We start from the raw sequence: 13,304 nt of genomic DNA, 5'->3' as shown, positions 1-13,304 counted from the left end.
AGATAATGATGCTAATTATCTTTTAATGGGATTATTTGCCATTTGTACATCTTCAGCAAAATATTTGTTTATATCCTTTGATCATTTTCTAATTGGATTGTTTAGTTTTTTAATTATTGAGTTTTGAGAATTCTCTATATAATCTAGATGCAAGTCTTTTGGGGATAGAGAGTTTTATTTCTTCATTTCCAATTTGTAGGCCTTTTATTTATTTTTGTTGCCTAACTGCAGTGGCTACAACTTCCAGTACTATGTCGAATAAGAGAGATGAGAGTGGACATTCTTGCATTGTTTCCAATCATAGGGCAAAAGCGTTCAGTCTTTCACCATTAAGTATAATGTTGACTGCAGGTTACTTGTAGGTGTTTTTATCAAGTTGAGGCAATTCTCCTCTGTAGGGGGTTAAATTGTGTCCCCCAAACAGGTAAGTTCAATTTCTAACCTCCAATATCTGTGAATGTGACCTTATTTAGCAATAGGGTTTTTGCAGATGTAATTAAGGATCTTGAGATGAGATCATCATTGATTTAGAGCGGACCCTAAATTCAACGACTGTTGTCCTTATAAGAAAATGGAGAGGGAGTCTTAACACAGAGACACACAAAGGGAAAGGCTCAGTGAAGACAGAAGCAGAGATTGGAATGATGCATCTACAAGCCAAAGAATACCGAGAATTGCCAGCAGCCATCTAGGCAAGACTTATGGCACAGATTCTCCTTCAGAGACCTCAGAAGAAACCAACAGTTTGATTTAAAACATTTGGCCTCCAGAACTGTGAAAGAATTCATTTCTCTTGCCTTAAGCCACCCCGTTTGTGGCAATTTGTTACAGCAGCTCCGGGAAACAAATACACCCTCTATTCCTAACTTGCTGAGTTTTAATGATGAATGGGTATTGGATTTTGTCAAATGCTTTATCTGCATCAGTTGATATGATCATATTTTTTTTTCTTTAGCCTGTTGATATGGTGGATTACACTGAATGCTTTTTGAATGTTGAGCCAGCCTTACAAACCTGAAATAAATCCCATTTGGTCATGGTGTATAATTCTTTTCATACATTGTTGGATTCAATTTGCTAGTGTTTTGCTAAGGATTTTTGTGTCAAGGTTCATGAGAGAGATATCGGCCTGTAGTTTTCTATTTTTGTACTATTTTTGTCTGGTTTTGGTATCAGGATAATACTGGCCTCATAAAATGAGCTGGAAGTGTTTCCTCCTCTTCTATGTTTTGGAAGAGAATGTGTAAAACTGATCTTAATTATTCTTTAAGTGTTTGCTAGAATTGTTTGCTGAAGCTATCTAGGCCTGGAGATTTCTTTTGTAGGAGCTTTCAAAATTATGAATTCAATTTCTTTAATGGTTATAGAGCTATTCAGATTATCTATTTCATTTTGGGTGAGTTCTAGTAGTTTGCTGTTTTGGAGAAATTGGCCAATTTTTTCTAAGTTGTCAAATAAATGAATGTATAGTTGTTCATAATATTCTCTCATATTTTTAATGACTGCAGGATCTATAGTGTTATTCCATATTTCATTTCTGATATTAGTGATTTGGATCTTAACTCTTTTTATTGGTCTTGCTAGAAGTTTGTCAGTTTTATTGATTTTTTTTCAAAAAAAGCAAATTTTTGTGTAATTTATTTTTCCCTATAGTTTTTCTATTTCAAGTTCATTGATTTCAGCTCTTTATTATTCCCTTCCTTCTGCTTGCTTTGGGTTTGTTTGTTTGTTTATTTATTTATTTATTTTTGAGACAGAGTATTGCTCTGTCGCCCAGGCTGGAGTGCAGTGGCAGAATCTTGGCTCACTGCAAGTTCCGCCTCCCAGGTTCACACCATTCTCCTGCCTCAGCCTCCGAAGTAGCTGGGACTACAGGCGCCGCCGCCACGCCCGGCTAATTTTTTGTATTTTTAGTAGAGACGGTGTTTCACCATGTCAGCCAGGATGGTCTCCATCTCCTGACCTCGTGATCCGCCCGCCTCGCCCGCTCGGCCTCTCAAAGTGCTGGGATTACAGGCGTGAGCCATCACGCCTGGCCCTATTTTGGTCTTCTTTTCTAGATCCTTGATGTAGAAATTTAGATTACTGACTTAAGACCTTTCTTTATTTCCAATGTAAACATTTAGTGTTATAAATTTCTCTCTCAGAATTGCTTTAGCTACGTGGTACATATTTCAATATGTTGTGTTTTCATTTGCATTCAGTTCTATGTATTTTTAAAAAATTCCTTTTGAGATTTCCTCTGATCCATGGATTACTTAGAAGAGTGTTGTTTAATTTCCATGTGTTTAGATACTTTTCTGCTACTGATTTCTAGTTTCATTGAATTGTGGTCAGAGAATATACTCTGCATGATTTCAATTATTTTAAATTTGTTTAGGTTTGTTTTATGGCCAAGCACACGATCTATCTTGGTGAATTTTCTATAGGTGCCAAAAAAAAGTGTGTTCTGCTGTTGTTGGGTGGAGTGTTCTATACAAATAGATATAATTTAAAACCACTGTGGATAAACCAATATAAAATCATAAAAATATTCAATAAATATTCAATATTAGATAAAAATATTCAATTAGATCAATTAGTTGTCTTTTTCAGATCTTCCCTATACTTACTGATGTTCTGTCTAGTAGATTTATCAGTTTCTGAGAGGGAGTATTGAAGTTCCCAACTATAATTGTGAATTTGTCTCTTTCTTCTTTTAGCTTGATCAGTTTTTGTTCATGAATTTTGAGACTTAGTTGTTTGGTGTGTACCCATTAAAGATCATTATATCCTCCTGCTGGGTTGATCCTTTTATCATTAGGTAATGTCTCTCTTTGTCTCTTTTAACTTTCTTTGCTCTGAAGACTACTTTATCAGATATTAATGAAGCTTCTCCAGATTTTTGAAAAATTAATACTTATGTGGTATGCCTTTTTCTATATTTTTACTTGCAATCTTCCTATGTCATCAAATTTAATGTTAGTTTCTTGTGAGTAGCATATAGAATAGTTCCCACTTATTCCAGGGAGATACATTCCAAGATCCCCAGTGGATGCCTGAAACCATGGATAGCACTGAACCCTGTGTATACTATTTTTTTTTCCTATACACACAAACCTATGATAAAGTTTAATTTATAAATTAGGCACAGTAAGAGATTAACAATGATAACTACTAATAAATAGAACAATTATACCAATGTACTGGAGTAAAAATTATGTGATTGTGTTCACAGAGTCACACTCTTTCTCACAAAATATCTTATTGTACTGTACCATGGGTAACTGAAACCTCAGAAAGTAAAACCACAGATAAAAGGGGACAACTGTAATTGTATTAACATTAAATATAATTGTTTAATGTAATTATTGATATATTAATTCTTGTTTGCTATTTTATTATTTGTTTGGTTCCTTCAGTTATTATTCTTCTGTTTCCCTTTTCTTGCTTTTCTGACAGTTACTTGAGCATTTTTTATGATTCCATCTTGACTTATTTGTAGTGTTTTAAAATATGTATCTTTGTAGAATTTTCCTAGTGGTTTCTCTGGGTATTTAACATTCATATGTGAGTCATAACAGTCTACTTATATCAATATTTTACCACTTTGATTGAAGGGTATAAACCTCACTTCCATTTAGGTTCCTTTACCTTCCCCACTTTTAAATATCATTGTCTAGAGTGTAAAATGGTGTTATAGTTTCAATTATCAAATATGATTTATAGAACTCATGAGTTAAAAGATAGTCTACTTTATGTACTTACATTTCTGCTCTTTCTGTTGTCCTTTCATCCTTCCTGATTGCTCTTTATCATTTACTTTCTGCTTGAAGAAATCCCTTTAGCTATTTTTTAACAGTATATCTGCTAGCAACAAATCTTTTTGTTTTCCTTCAACTGAGAATTTAATTATTTCCCCTTAATTCCTGAAGGGTAGTTTCACCAGATATGGATTCTATTTTCTGTCATCTCCGCTCTTCTATTGAGTCCATCAGCAAGTTTTTCATTTTTGTTATTTTTATTTTACCGTTCCATAATTTATATTTTTTGGGGGGGAGGGGACAAACAAGCCAGTTTTATTAAAAAATAAGTCCAAGGGGGGGAAAAAAGAAAATTGAGAATGAACCTGTAGATTATAAGGGTCTTTAGAAAAATAGTAGACAATCACAGAGTATGTATTTTTTTAAATTCTTGTTTTTAACTTAATTTTTATTTTTAATTAATAAATAATTATTGCACGTATTTATGGGGTACAATGTGATATTTTAAAATATGTATACACTGTGCAATGATTACATCAAACTAACATATTCATCACCTCACATATTCATCTTTTTTTTGTTTTTTCTTTTGTTTTGTTTTCAGACAGGGTCTCACCCTGTCACCCAGGTTGGAGTGCAGTAGTGTGATCTCGGCTCACTGCAACCTCTGCCTCCCAGGCTTAAGCAATTCTCCCACCTCAGCATCCCGAGTAGCTAGGACCACAGGCGCGTTCCACCAGGCCTGGCTAATTTGTGTGTGTGTGTGTGTGCGCGCGCGTATATTTTTGGTAGAAATGGAGTTTCACCATGTGGCCCAGGCTGTTCTCGAACTCTTGAGCTCAAGTGATCCGCCTGCCTCGGCCTCCCAAAGTGGTAGGATTACAGGCATGAGCCACCATATCTGGCCTACTTATCTTTTTATTTTTATTTTTATTTTTTTCATAGCAAGAACATTTAAAATCTATTCTTTTTTTGGATAGGTTTTTGGGGAACAGGTGGTGTTTGGTTACGTGGATAAGTTTATTAGCGGTGATTTCCGAGATTTCGGTGCCCCCATTACCCAAACAGTGTACACTGTACCCAATGTGTAGACTAAAATCTTATGCTTTTAGCAGTTTTGAAATGCACAATACATTATTATCAACTATGGTGATCTTGCTGCACAATAGGTCTTAAGAACTTATTCCTCTTGTCTAGCTGGAACTTAGTACCCTTTGGTCAACTTCTCCCCATTTCCCACTCCCTCCAAGCCACAGTCCCTGGTAACCATTCTACTCTAATTCTCAGTTCAACTCTTTTAGATCTCGCATATAAGTGAAATTATGTGGTGTTTGTCTTTCTGTGTCTGCCTTGCTTCACTTAGCATAATGTCCCCCAGGTTCATTCATGCTGTAGCAAATGACAGGATTTCCTTCTTTCTTATATTTTTATAACTTCTTTTTCTTTTCTGCAAGTTTCCTTTTTTTTTTTTTTTTTACTTATTATAAGATAATGTTAATTGATTGTTGAAGCATTTTTATAATGGCTACTTTAAAATCCTTGTCAGATAATTCCAACATCCGATTCATCTTAATGTTGGCAGTAGTTGCCTTTTCTCAGTTGAGTTGTGATTTACTTGATTCTTGGTATGACAGATGATTTCTGATTGAACATTTTGCCTATTATGTTAGGAAACTCCTATTTACATTTTTTATTTTTGCAGTCAGTCACATTATTTATGCTTCACATGCAGGTGTTGGCTTACTTTTGTGGTCTGCTGTTCTAACAGCAGTTTAATTTTCAGTATTGTTTTGCTCTTGTTTATCGGGTATCACTGATGCTGACATTTGTCCCAGATCATATCGCCTGAAGGAGCAGAAAGGATTCCCTAGGTCAGGCTTCCAGGTGTCTCTCAGTGAGGGTAGGTATGGTGGGACACTTCTACTGGTGCCCTGCACTGTTGGTGTCTCTATGGGTAGGGGAGAACAGTCATACACTCACTGAGACAGAGCCTTCCCAGACTGCGCCGCTTGCCATCACTTTATGCCTCGTGTCTGTTCTACCTTCTCACCTCGATATCTCTGGGTGAAAGTGGGGCATCTCAGGCCCAGGGAGAAGGCGAATACTTCTTTCGTCCACTATTGTTGGTGGGGTTTTTGAAGATCCCCCCTTACCTGTGGTGTTGGGCCCACCTGATGTTGTCAGAGGGACTCTAAGGGAGGAGTAAGCTTACCTGGGCTGCCCTCTGTTGTTCAGTTGGGTATCAGGAATGGCCAGGACTAGGTTTTTTTTCTTCTGTTGGGTGGGAAACAGGATACCCTTGCTTTTTGTTTTTCCCTGGGTCTCAAACCAGTTTGCCTTCTTCTTACAACCTTTCAGAGTTCTCCCCTGGTTGTCTCTTGCATTATTTCCAGGGTTTATACTTGTGCTTAGCAGGGAGGAACAATGAAAAACAGGTCTGTACCACATGTCCAGACCAGAAATCTCCCTCAGTTTTTAAGAGTGTAAAATTGTCCTGAGACCACAAATTCTGAGAACCGTTGGCCTTACAGAAAGGTGAAGTAATTAAGCTTCCCATAGGATTTGGAGGACCACCGAAGGGCTCCCTACCCACATCCAGCCTGCCACTACACTAAAATTCTCGGTTCTATATGAGCACTTTCCAAAGGGCTATTTTAGGTGATGGCACTTTGGGGAGCACTATACAGTCACTGGCTCATCTTATTAACTGGTTACTATCCACTGCAATGTCGAAGACTATAAAAGTTCTCCAGGATGGGACATAGGATTGGCAGGCAAGCACTGGAAGAGAAAGTCAAGTTCAAGAGACGATCTCTATGCTGCCCCAGCTGCCTGCAGGGTCACAGAGGGTGGTGGAGGATTGAGGGTGAAGGGATGAGGATACAGAAATTATGAGAGATTCAGAGGAAATTTCATAGAGGGACTAATTCCTGTCCATCTTCCCAATTTTGCGTACCCAAAGACTTATTTATTTCATATTTTTCTTACTTAAAGACAGCAGTCAGACAAAAAGAACTTAAAGGACTGATAAACACTTTTAAAAAGTAAAAGAAAAAAATCATTGTACTGATTACTCTTGGTTTCATGGATTCAATATCTGTGTTCTCTGTCACAGCCAGGCCACCTGATCCAGCTGCTTTCCTGCCAGAAGCTGGCTGTTTACATGGCAACCAATGCACTGATAAATTAAGTAAAGTGCCTGAATGCAGACACGAATGCAGCACTTTTTAACTCCATAGTTTCCCACTTCCCAATATTCTCCTCCCCATGCTTTCCTGGTTTCCATAATGCCTCCTCCAAAAAAGAAATTGGCTTTCAGAAAGCAGCTAATCTTTCCAACAAAAACTTCATTGGAGAAAGATGGTTCCATCCCACTCTCAAAGAATCCATTTCATTTATCCTGGAAGTTAGCTACATCTCTGGCTGTGCTTAAATGATGACTTCCAAATGTCTTTAAAGTGTCCAAAATAAAAATGATAAAACTGGGGATTTGGTAGCCCTTAAAGTTCCCAGACTTATTCCCTAAAAACAGAGATTTTAGAGATATTATTTGGCCATAAATTCTGTTCTCTAGTTTGGGACCCAGTATCTGTTACGAGATTGGCTAAGGGTGAGAGTTTATGAACAGATAAGGCAAAACAATAAACAAACCCCCACAAACCGCCTTTGAAGACCACTCTTGGAAAAAGTACTTTATGGTAGAGTACACACAGTACTCACACAAGTCAAGCCGTGGAAGAGGCTGTGGAGCCTAGCAACAAATATCAGTTGAGCACCCATTTTGTGCCACAAACAGTGCTAAACACTGGGGAAACAATAATGAACACGACAGACATAATCTCTGCCATCCCTCAGTGCAGCAGGAAGCCATTTACAGCACAGATGAGAATAGAGGTGAATGAAAATCAAGGATTTGGGAAATATAAATCTGACTCGAACATTTCCAACATTTTAAATATAGAAGATATATAAATGTGTATCTAATTAGAAATCTGCAAAAGTTTAATAATATCACCTTAGAATTAGGATGGTAATTTCAAATTTTAAAGTGAGATAATATTTTTTGAGGTATTACACATTGTCATGTAAATAAGTAACAACTGGCAAAGCAAAACCTCCAGACCGTTTTATCGCCCAGATTCCCAATTCTTAGCACATAACCAATTAAATTCTGAAGAAAAGATGGTTTTCAGACATTGTCCAACCATGATATAGTGATGATATGCTTCAGAGCTAAAAGTTATATATTTCCAGATGAACCTTTTTAAAATGTCACATCATTCAGTTAGTGCACATTACCTAAAACCTCTGAGCTCACCCTTACAGCACTGTCCAACAGAACTTCCTGTGATGATGGAAATGTTCGATCTCTGCACCATCCAATTCAGTAGCCCAAACAGAATTATTGAACACCTGAAATGTGACTAGTGAAACTGAGGAACTGACTTTATAATTTTCATTAATCTGAAGTGATTTAAATTTCGATAGCCACATGTAGACAATGGACAGTGCAAATTTAGTCCTAAAGTGGAGGTGATTCTCTGAGTGTCAGGGAAAGAATTTCCCTTCCTTTGGATTAAGTCAGTCTAAGTTGAGAAATTATTTAAAAATTGAATAAGTCAGAAAAATCACTATATCAACAGGACTATGAATAAACAGCAAAGTAAAGATTAGTATCTGATTTCAACAAAACCCACAAACGCAATGTCCCTCTCTGACATGACCAAATTTAAAAATAAAACAAAAATGTATATGTGGTTGAAATATGTGTAATCTCTTTTAAAAGCCAGTGCTTATTACTGAAGAAAAATAATCCAAGATGTACACACTTAATCAACATTTAAAAAATATTTTTAGGCTGGGCCTGGTGGCTCATGCCTGTAATCCCAACACTTTGGGAGGCCAAGGCGGTGGATCACCTGAGGTCGGGAGTTTGAGAACATTCTGACCAACGTGGAGAAACCCTGTCTCTACTAAAAATACAAAATTAGCCGGAGATGGTGGTGCAAGCCTGTAATTCCAGCTACTCAAGAGGCTGAGGCAGGAGAATCGCTTGAACCCAGAAGGTGGAGGTTGTAGTGCGCCGAGATCACACCATTGCACTCCAGCCTGGGCAACAAGAGCTTAACTTCGTCTCAAAAGAATATATATATATAAAAAATATACATAGTATATAATTATATATATTATATATTATATATAAAATTATATTATATTATATATTATATATAATTATATTATTATATTATATATAATATATAATTATATTATATATATAATAATATAATTTATATTTATATAATATATAATTTATATAATATATAATTTATATTTATATATAATATATAATTATATATAGTATTTTATTGTTTTTGTTTTTATTGTATAGTAGATATATCATATATAATATATGGTATATATAGTATATGTTATATATTATATATGTTATATGTCATATATAATATATAATATATGTTATGTTATATAAAATATATATCATATAATATATATTATATGTCATGTTATATCTATTATATATTATATATAATAAAACAAAAACAATACATTTATAATATATCATATATACATTATATACATTTATAATATATCATATTATATATTATATATTATATCTTATATATAATTATTATATAAGATATATAATTATATATAATATATAATAATAGAGAGAGAGAGATATATAGAGAGAGAGAATGTCTTGCATTTTGGTAGTGATTGTTCATTCATTTATTTAATGCCTACAATGTGGCAAGCATTTTGTTTACAGAAGGATTATTATTCTCCTAATATACCACAGCAAAATATCCCCCAAATAGCCATATTTAATCTGATGCATTTGAAGTGATTTAATTTCCAGCAACTTCATGCATAATTGCTTCATTTTGAGTTAGGAAATAATATAATCAAATGATCACCCACTTTTTTGGATTTGACTGCAAACTCAAAGTTCAAATACATTACTCCTTTAAAATGCATAGCATATACCTCCAGAAAATGAAACCCACATTAACATATCTTTCTAAGAGGTGACTAATACATATTTCAAGTGTCTAAAATGATATGCATAAATTTTTTGGAGAAGAAAAGTTTGATTAAAACTCATTTTCCTGAATTAGAATTTAACCTAAGAATTCCCAAGAAGTCATTGAAAATATTTTGATTTAAGCAAAATCTGACCTGTTTAGTCATACCAAAATCGATTTTAAATATGTATGTGAAAATCGTGTCTGGATGTTTGGAATTTGGGAAAGTAATTCATTCTTTCAAAAAAACATTTACTATGTATCCACTATGTGTTAGGCACCATGCTTAACACCAAAAAGTGACATTCTCTCCAAAACAAGTCCAGGAAGAGCATCAAATTGCACATTGATGGAAACATTATCAGTTGTCCAGAACAACTGATGAACACTGCTAATGACAGAAGTAGATTACTAAAGTGATCCTTTCTCTAACTTCAATACATATGAAAGCACAGCAAACGACAATAGAGCATACCACAATTTGCTGTACTGACACTGCCATATTTCGCTTTGGGCCAACTAGATAATATATGTATAGATATATAGTGTACACTATATGTCAACAAAATCAGTTATATAGTAACTTAGGCAGAACACTCTTAAGTATTTATTGGTCACTCTGATTGGGCCTTGTTCTAAAAGTCACAATCAAATAAAATTCCTGACGTCATGCTAAACAATGTTTTAAACAATAAAAAAGTATACAAGGAATAAACCCAATTTTTAAAATGTAATATATACACCTGCAAATAAAAGAATGATATTTCACCCAAATCTGAGTAGTAAAATTGCAGACGATTTTTATTTTATTTTAAATTTCCATATTTTGCAACCTTTCTGCAATGACGATGCATTACATTTATAATCAGTAAAAATTACATGTATGTTAGGTACGGTTAAAAAAAAAAAACTGTTCTTACAACCGTTCCAAACCATGTGTCTAGTAGGGGCCAGGGCAAGGCCTCACATAGGGAAACAGGTATGATCTCAGAGGGCTGATGCAGAAGGCCCAGGGGTCGACCCAACTGGCTAATGACTGGAAACCCTTTAAGAAGAGACAAAAACTTTCATATCTAAAGTTAAATTTAAATTAATATGCCTAGGGAGAAGGGAAAATAGGAACATGTGTTTCCAGCTCTAGGGCCTAGTTAGGTCACTGAACAAATAGAGTGTTGCCTTCTGGTGATATTTAAGTCCATAAAACATCTATGCTTAAACATTTAGTAATGAACATTTAAGGAACTATTTCTAAACATGAGATCATTTTGAAAAGTAACACTTTTTTTCTAATTATAAAAGTAGCATAATGTTCTTCGTAGAAAACCTAGGAAGTATGAAAAGCTGGGAAACAAAATTAAAATTATCTATAATTCCATCACCCAGAGGCAACCACCATGGCACTTCAGTATACAACCTTCTAGTAATTTATTTTAGGCATATGTGTGTATCCTGCGTTTTCACTTAATATTTTATCCTGGGCATTTTCTTATGTCATTAAATATGCCTAGTAAACCTCATTCTAACAACTGCCTAATATCACTAATGGCTTAAAAATCCTGTTTTTGGATAAACAATATTATTGTATTTACTATGGACCTAACTTATAAGAACAGATGCAAAATGTATCTGATATTTGAAAAAACTAGCCAAGGGATTTTCGGAATTAATGATCTCTCCTGGATCTAACTAACATCAGTATCTTGATTTCAAAATTGATTTTCTTCTGTTCAGATCCCTAAAATCACCCATATTGTGCACCATAAATCACTCACATATTTTGCAAAATATAGTCTTAGGATTGGAAAACCACAACTCCCTAAGAAATATTAGACAGTAAAGCACTCAGTAAAGTTCTGTTCTTCCCACGTGTAAGCCAGGGCAGGCCCTTCAACCCAGGCTCTGCCTGCTGGAGCAAGGCAAGTCAATCACTGAGCTTAAAGGAAACACTAAAGTAAAACAGAGACAAAATTATCCCTAGCACAAACTTTGGTTTCTGAGTAAATTCATTTGTTCACCTTTCAACCTAAGTGAAGTAATACACTATATTTTTTTTTCTGAGAAAATTTTCATTCAGAAGCTCCATAAAACAATAATATTACAGGCTTACGCCCCTAATATATCAGCATGGCATATGTTTGCTAAGCAAAAGTTCTGAAAATTATGTAATTCAGCATACTAATCACAATTCATTTGAAGTACAGGAGGGGAAAATTCTATGTAAAAATATGGAATTTTTGTTTAAAAGGAAACTCTGTTTCCAATTATCTTTGGTGGTTCGGAGATCATTTCCTTACCTGCAAGGCAGCTTAGGATCAGAAAGACCTTCCAAAATGCGAACACCATTGTGTGGTTAGTTGAGAGCAGCAGGTGCCAGTAGCTTGCCTGGACTAGGCTGAGTCTCAAATTGGCTTCTTCGATCACACCGAGGTTTGCCAGGCTTATCTGCTGGGCATCACCAAGCAAACATGCCTCTTTGGGCTTACTTATTGCGTATAGACCTTTCTCAGAACAGATTTGTGTTTCTTTGAAACACTTTTCATGGGGCGTGTTTCCTTGATATATTTGCTACTGTGTTAATAATAAACCCACGCATTTAAATTATTCAAGCTCCTTGTACACAGATTCTCTAAGTCTCATTGTTTAAAATCAGTCTTGCTAAAAAGTTGTACTTGGACTGGGGGATATGGTTTAAAGACAGCCTATGCAAATAAAAGTTGACAAGGCTAATTAATTTCAAATATTTCCACGAGTCTTACAGAATTGATTCACTAACCTCCTTTTACAAATTAAGTTATTAAATTGGTGCTATATCGTTTCCTGGGGAGATGGGGTTCATGGGAAAGGCACAGGGGTGATGAAGCTAAAAAGCATTCATTTCTGCGCGAACAAACTCTGGACATGTTACTCTTTTTTGAAACACTGACAGTTGTCACTACCCTCCACCAAAACTAGCAGTAGAATGATTTACATGCTTATGTCTGTCGGGTTGGAAACCTTATAGCACATATTTGCTAACATAATTTTGCAAAATCAAGTTAGTGAATACGTGCTTAAAGACTTCCATTGGAGACGTCTGAATTTTTGCAGAATTAAATTACTCAATAGATGCTATAGGGTTTCCTTAGAAATGGAGGTTCACCAGGAGGGCATGGGAGGCTCCACAGGTAAGGAACTTTCATGGGAACATGAACTTCTAGTAGTGTTCCTATTATGATTAAGTTACCCAGAGAAACCTACGGACTTTCTGTGGCTCTTCCTATGTGATCTCTAAGTCCTATCATTTCCATCTCCACAGAGACTTTCAGATGTGTTCTTTCTCCAACCTGCTGCTTCCATCTCAGTCCAGGTACTCAGCTCCTCACTCCTGGCCTATCATAGCAGCTTCCTAAGTGGTATCCCTGACTTCTTCCACCTTCATCTTGTGTGCCAGCCACAAGCCAATGCTCCAGCCCTAATGAAGTATTTCCAATAACACCATAAATGCACTATTTCATCAAATCCAAAGTCCTTAATATGG

General features: G+C 35.4%; 1 protein-coding gene across 4 annotated transcripts in view; it reads right to left on the bottom strand.

Annotated features, from left to right (window-relative positions):
• Positions 1–12,334, bottom strand: part of VSIG1 (V-set and immunoglobulin domain containing 1) — a 34,772-nt gene extending 22,438 nt beyond the window's left edge. For 3 of the 4 annotated variants that reach the window (XM_001092052.5, XM_028842173.2, XM_028842174.2), the window contains exon 1: positions 12,082–12,312. In XM_001092052.5, the coding sequence (XP_001092052.2) occupies positions 12,082–12,130 (49 nt within the window). In that variant the 5' untranslated portion in view covers positions 12,131–12,312. Of the gene's footprint in view, positions 1–12,081 lie in introns of all 4 variants that reach the window. The other variant, XM_015127970.3, reaches the window with a different exon arrangement.
• Positions 12,335–13,304: the final 970 nt, after the last annotated feature.

Source organism: Macaca mulatta, chromosome X (assembly GCF_049350105.2).
Source record: "Macaca mulatta isolate MMU2019108-1 chromosome X, T2T-MMU8v2.0, whole genome shotgun sequence".
Taxonomy (NCBI): Eukaryota; Metazoa; Chordata; class Mammalia; order Primates; family Cercopithecidae; genus Macaca; species Macaca mulatta.
The sequence above is the reverse complement of the archived record's forward strand: the minus strand, read 5'-3'. Positions and strand labels throughout refer to the sequence as shown.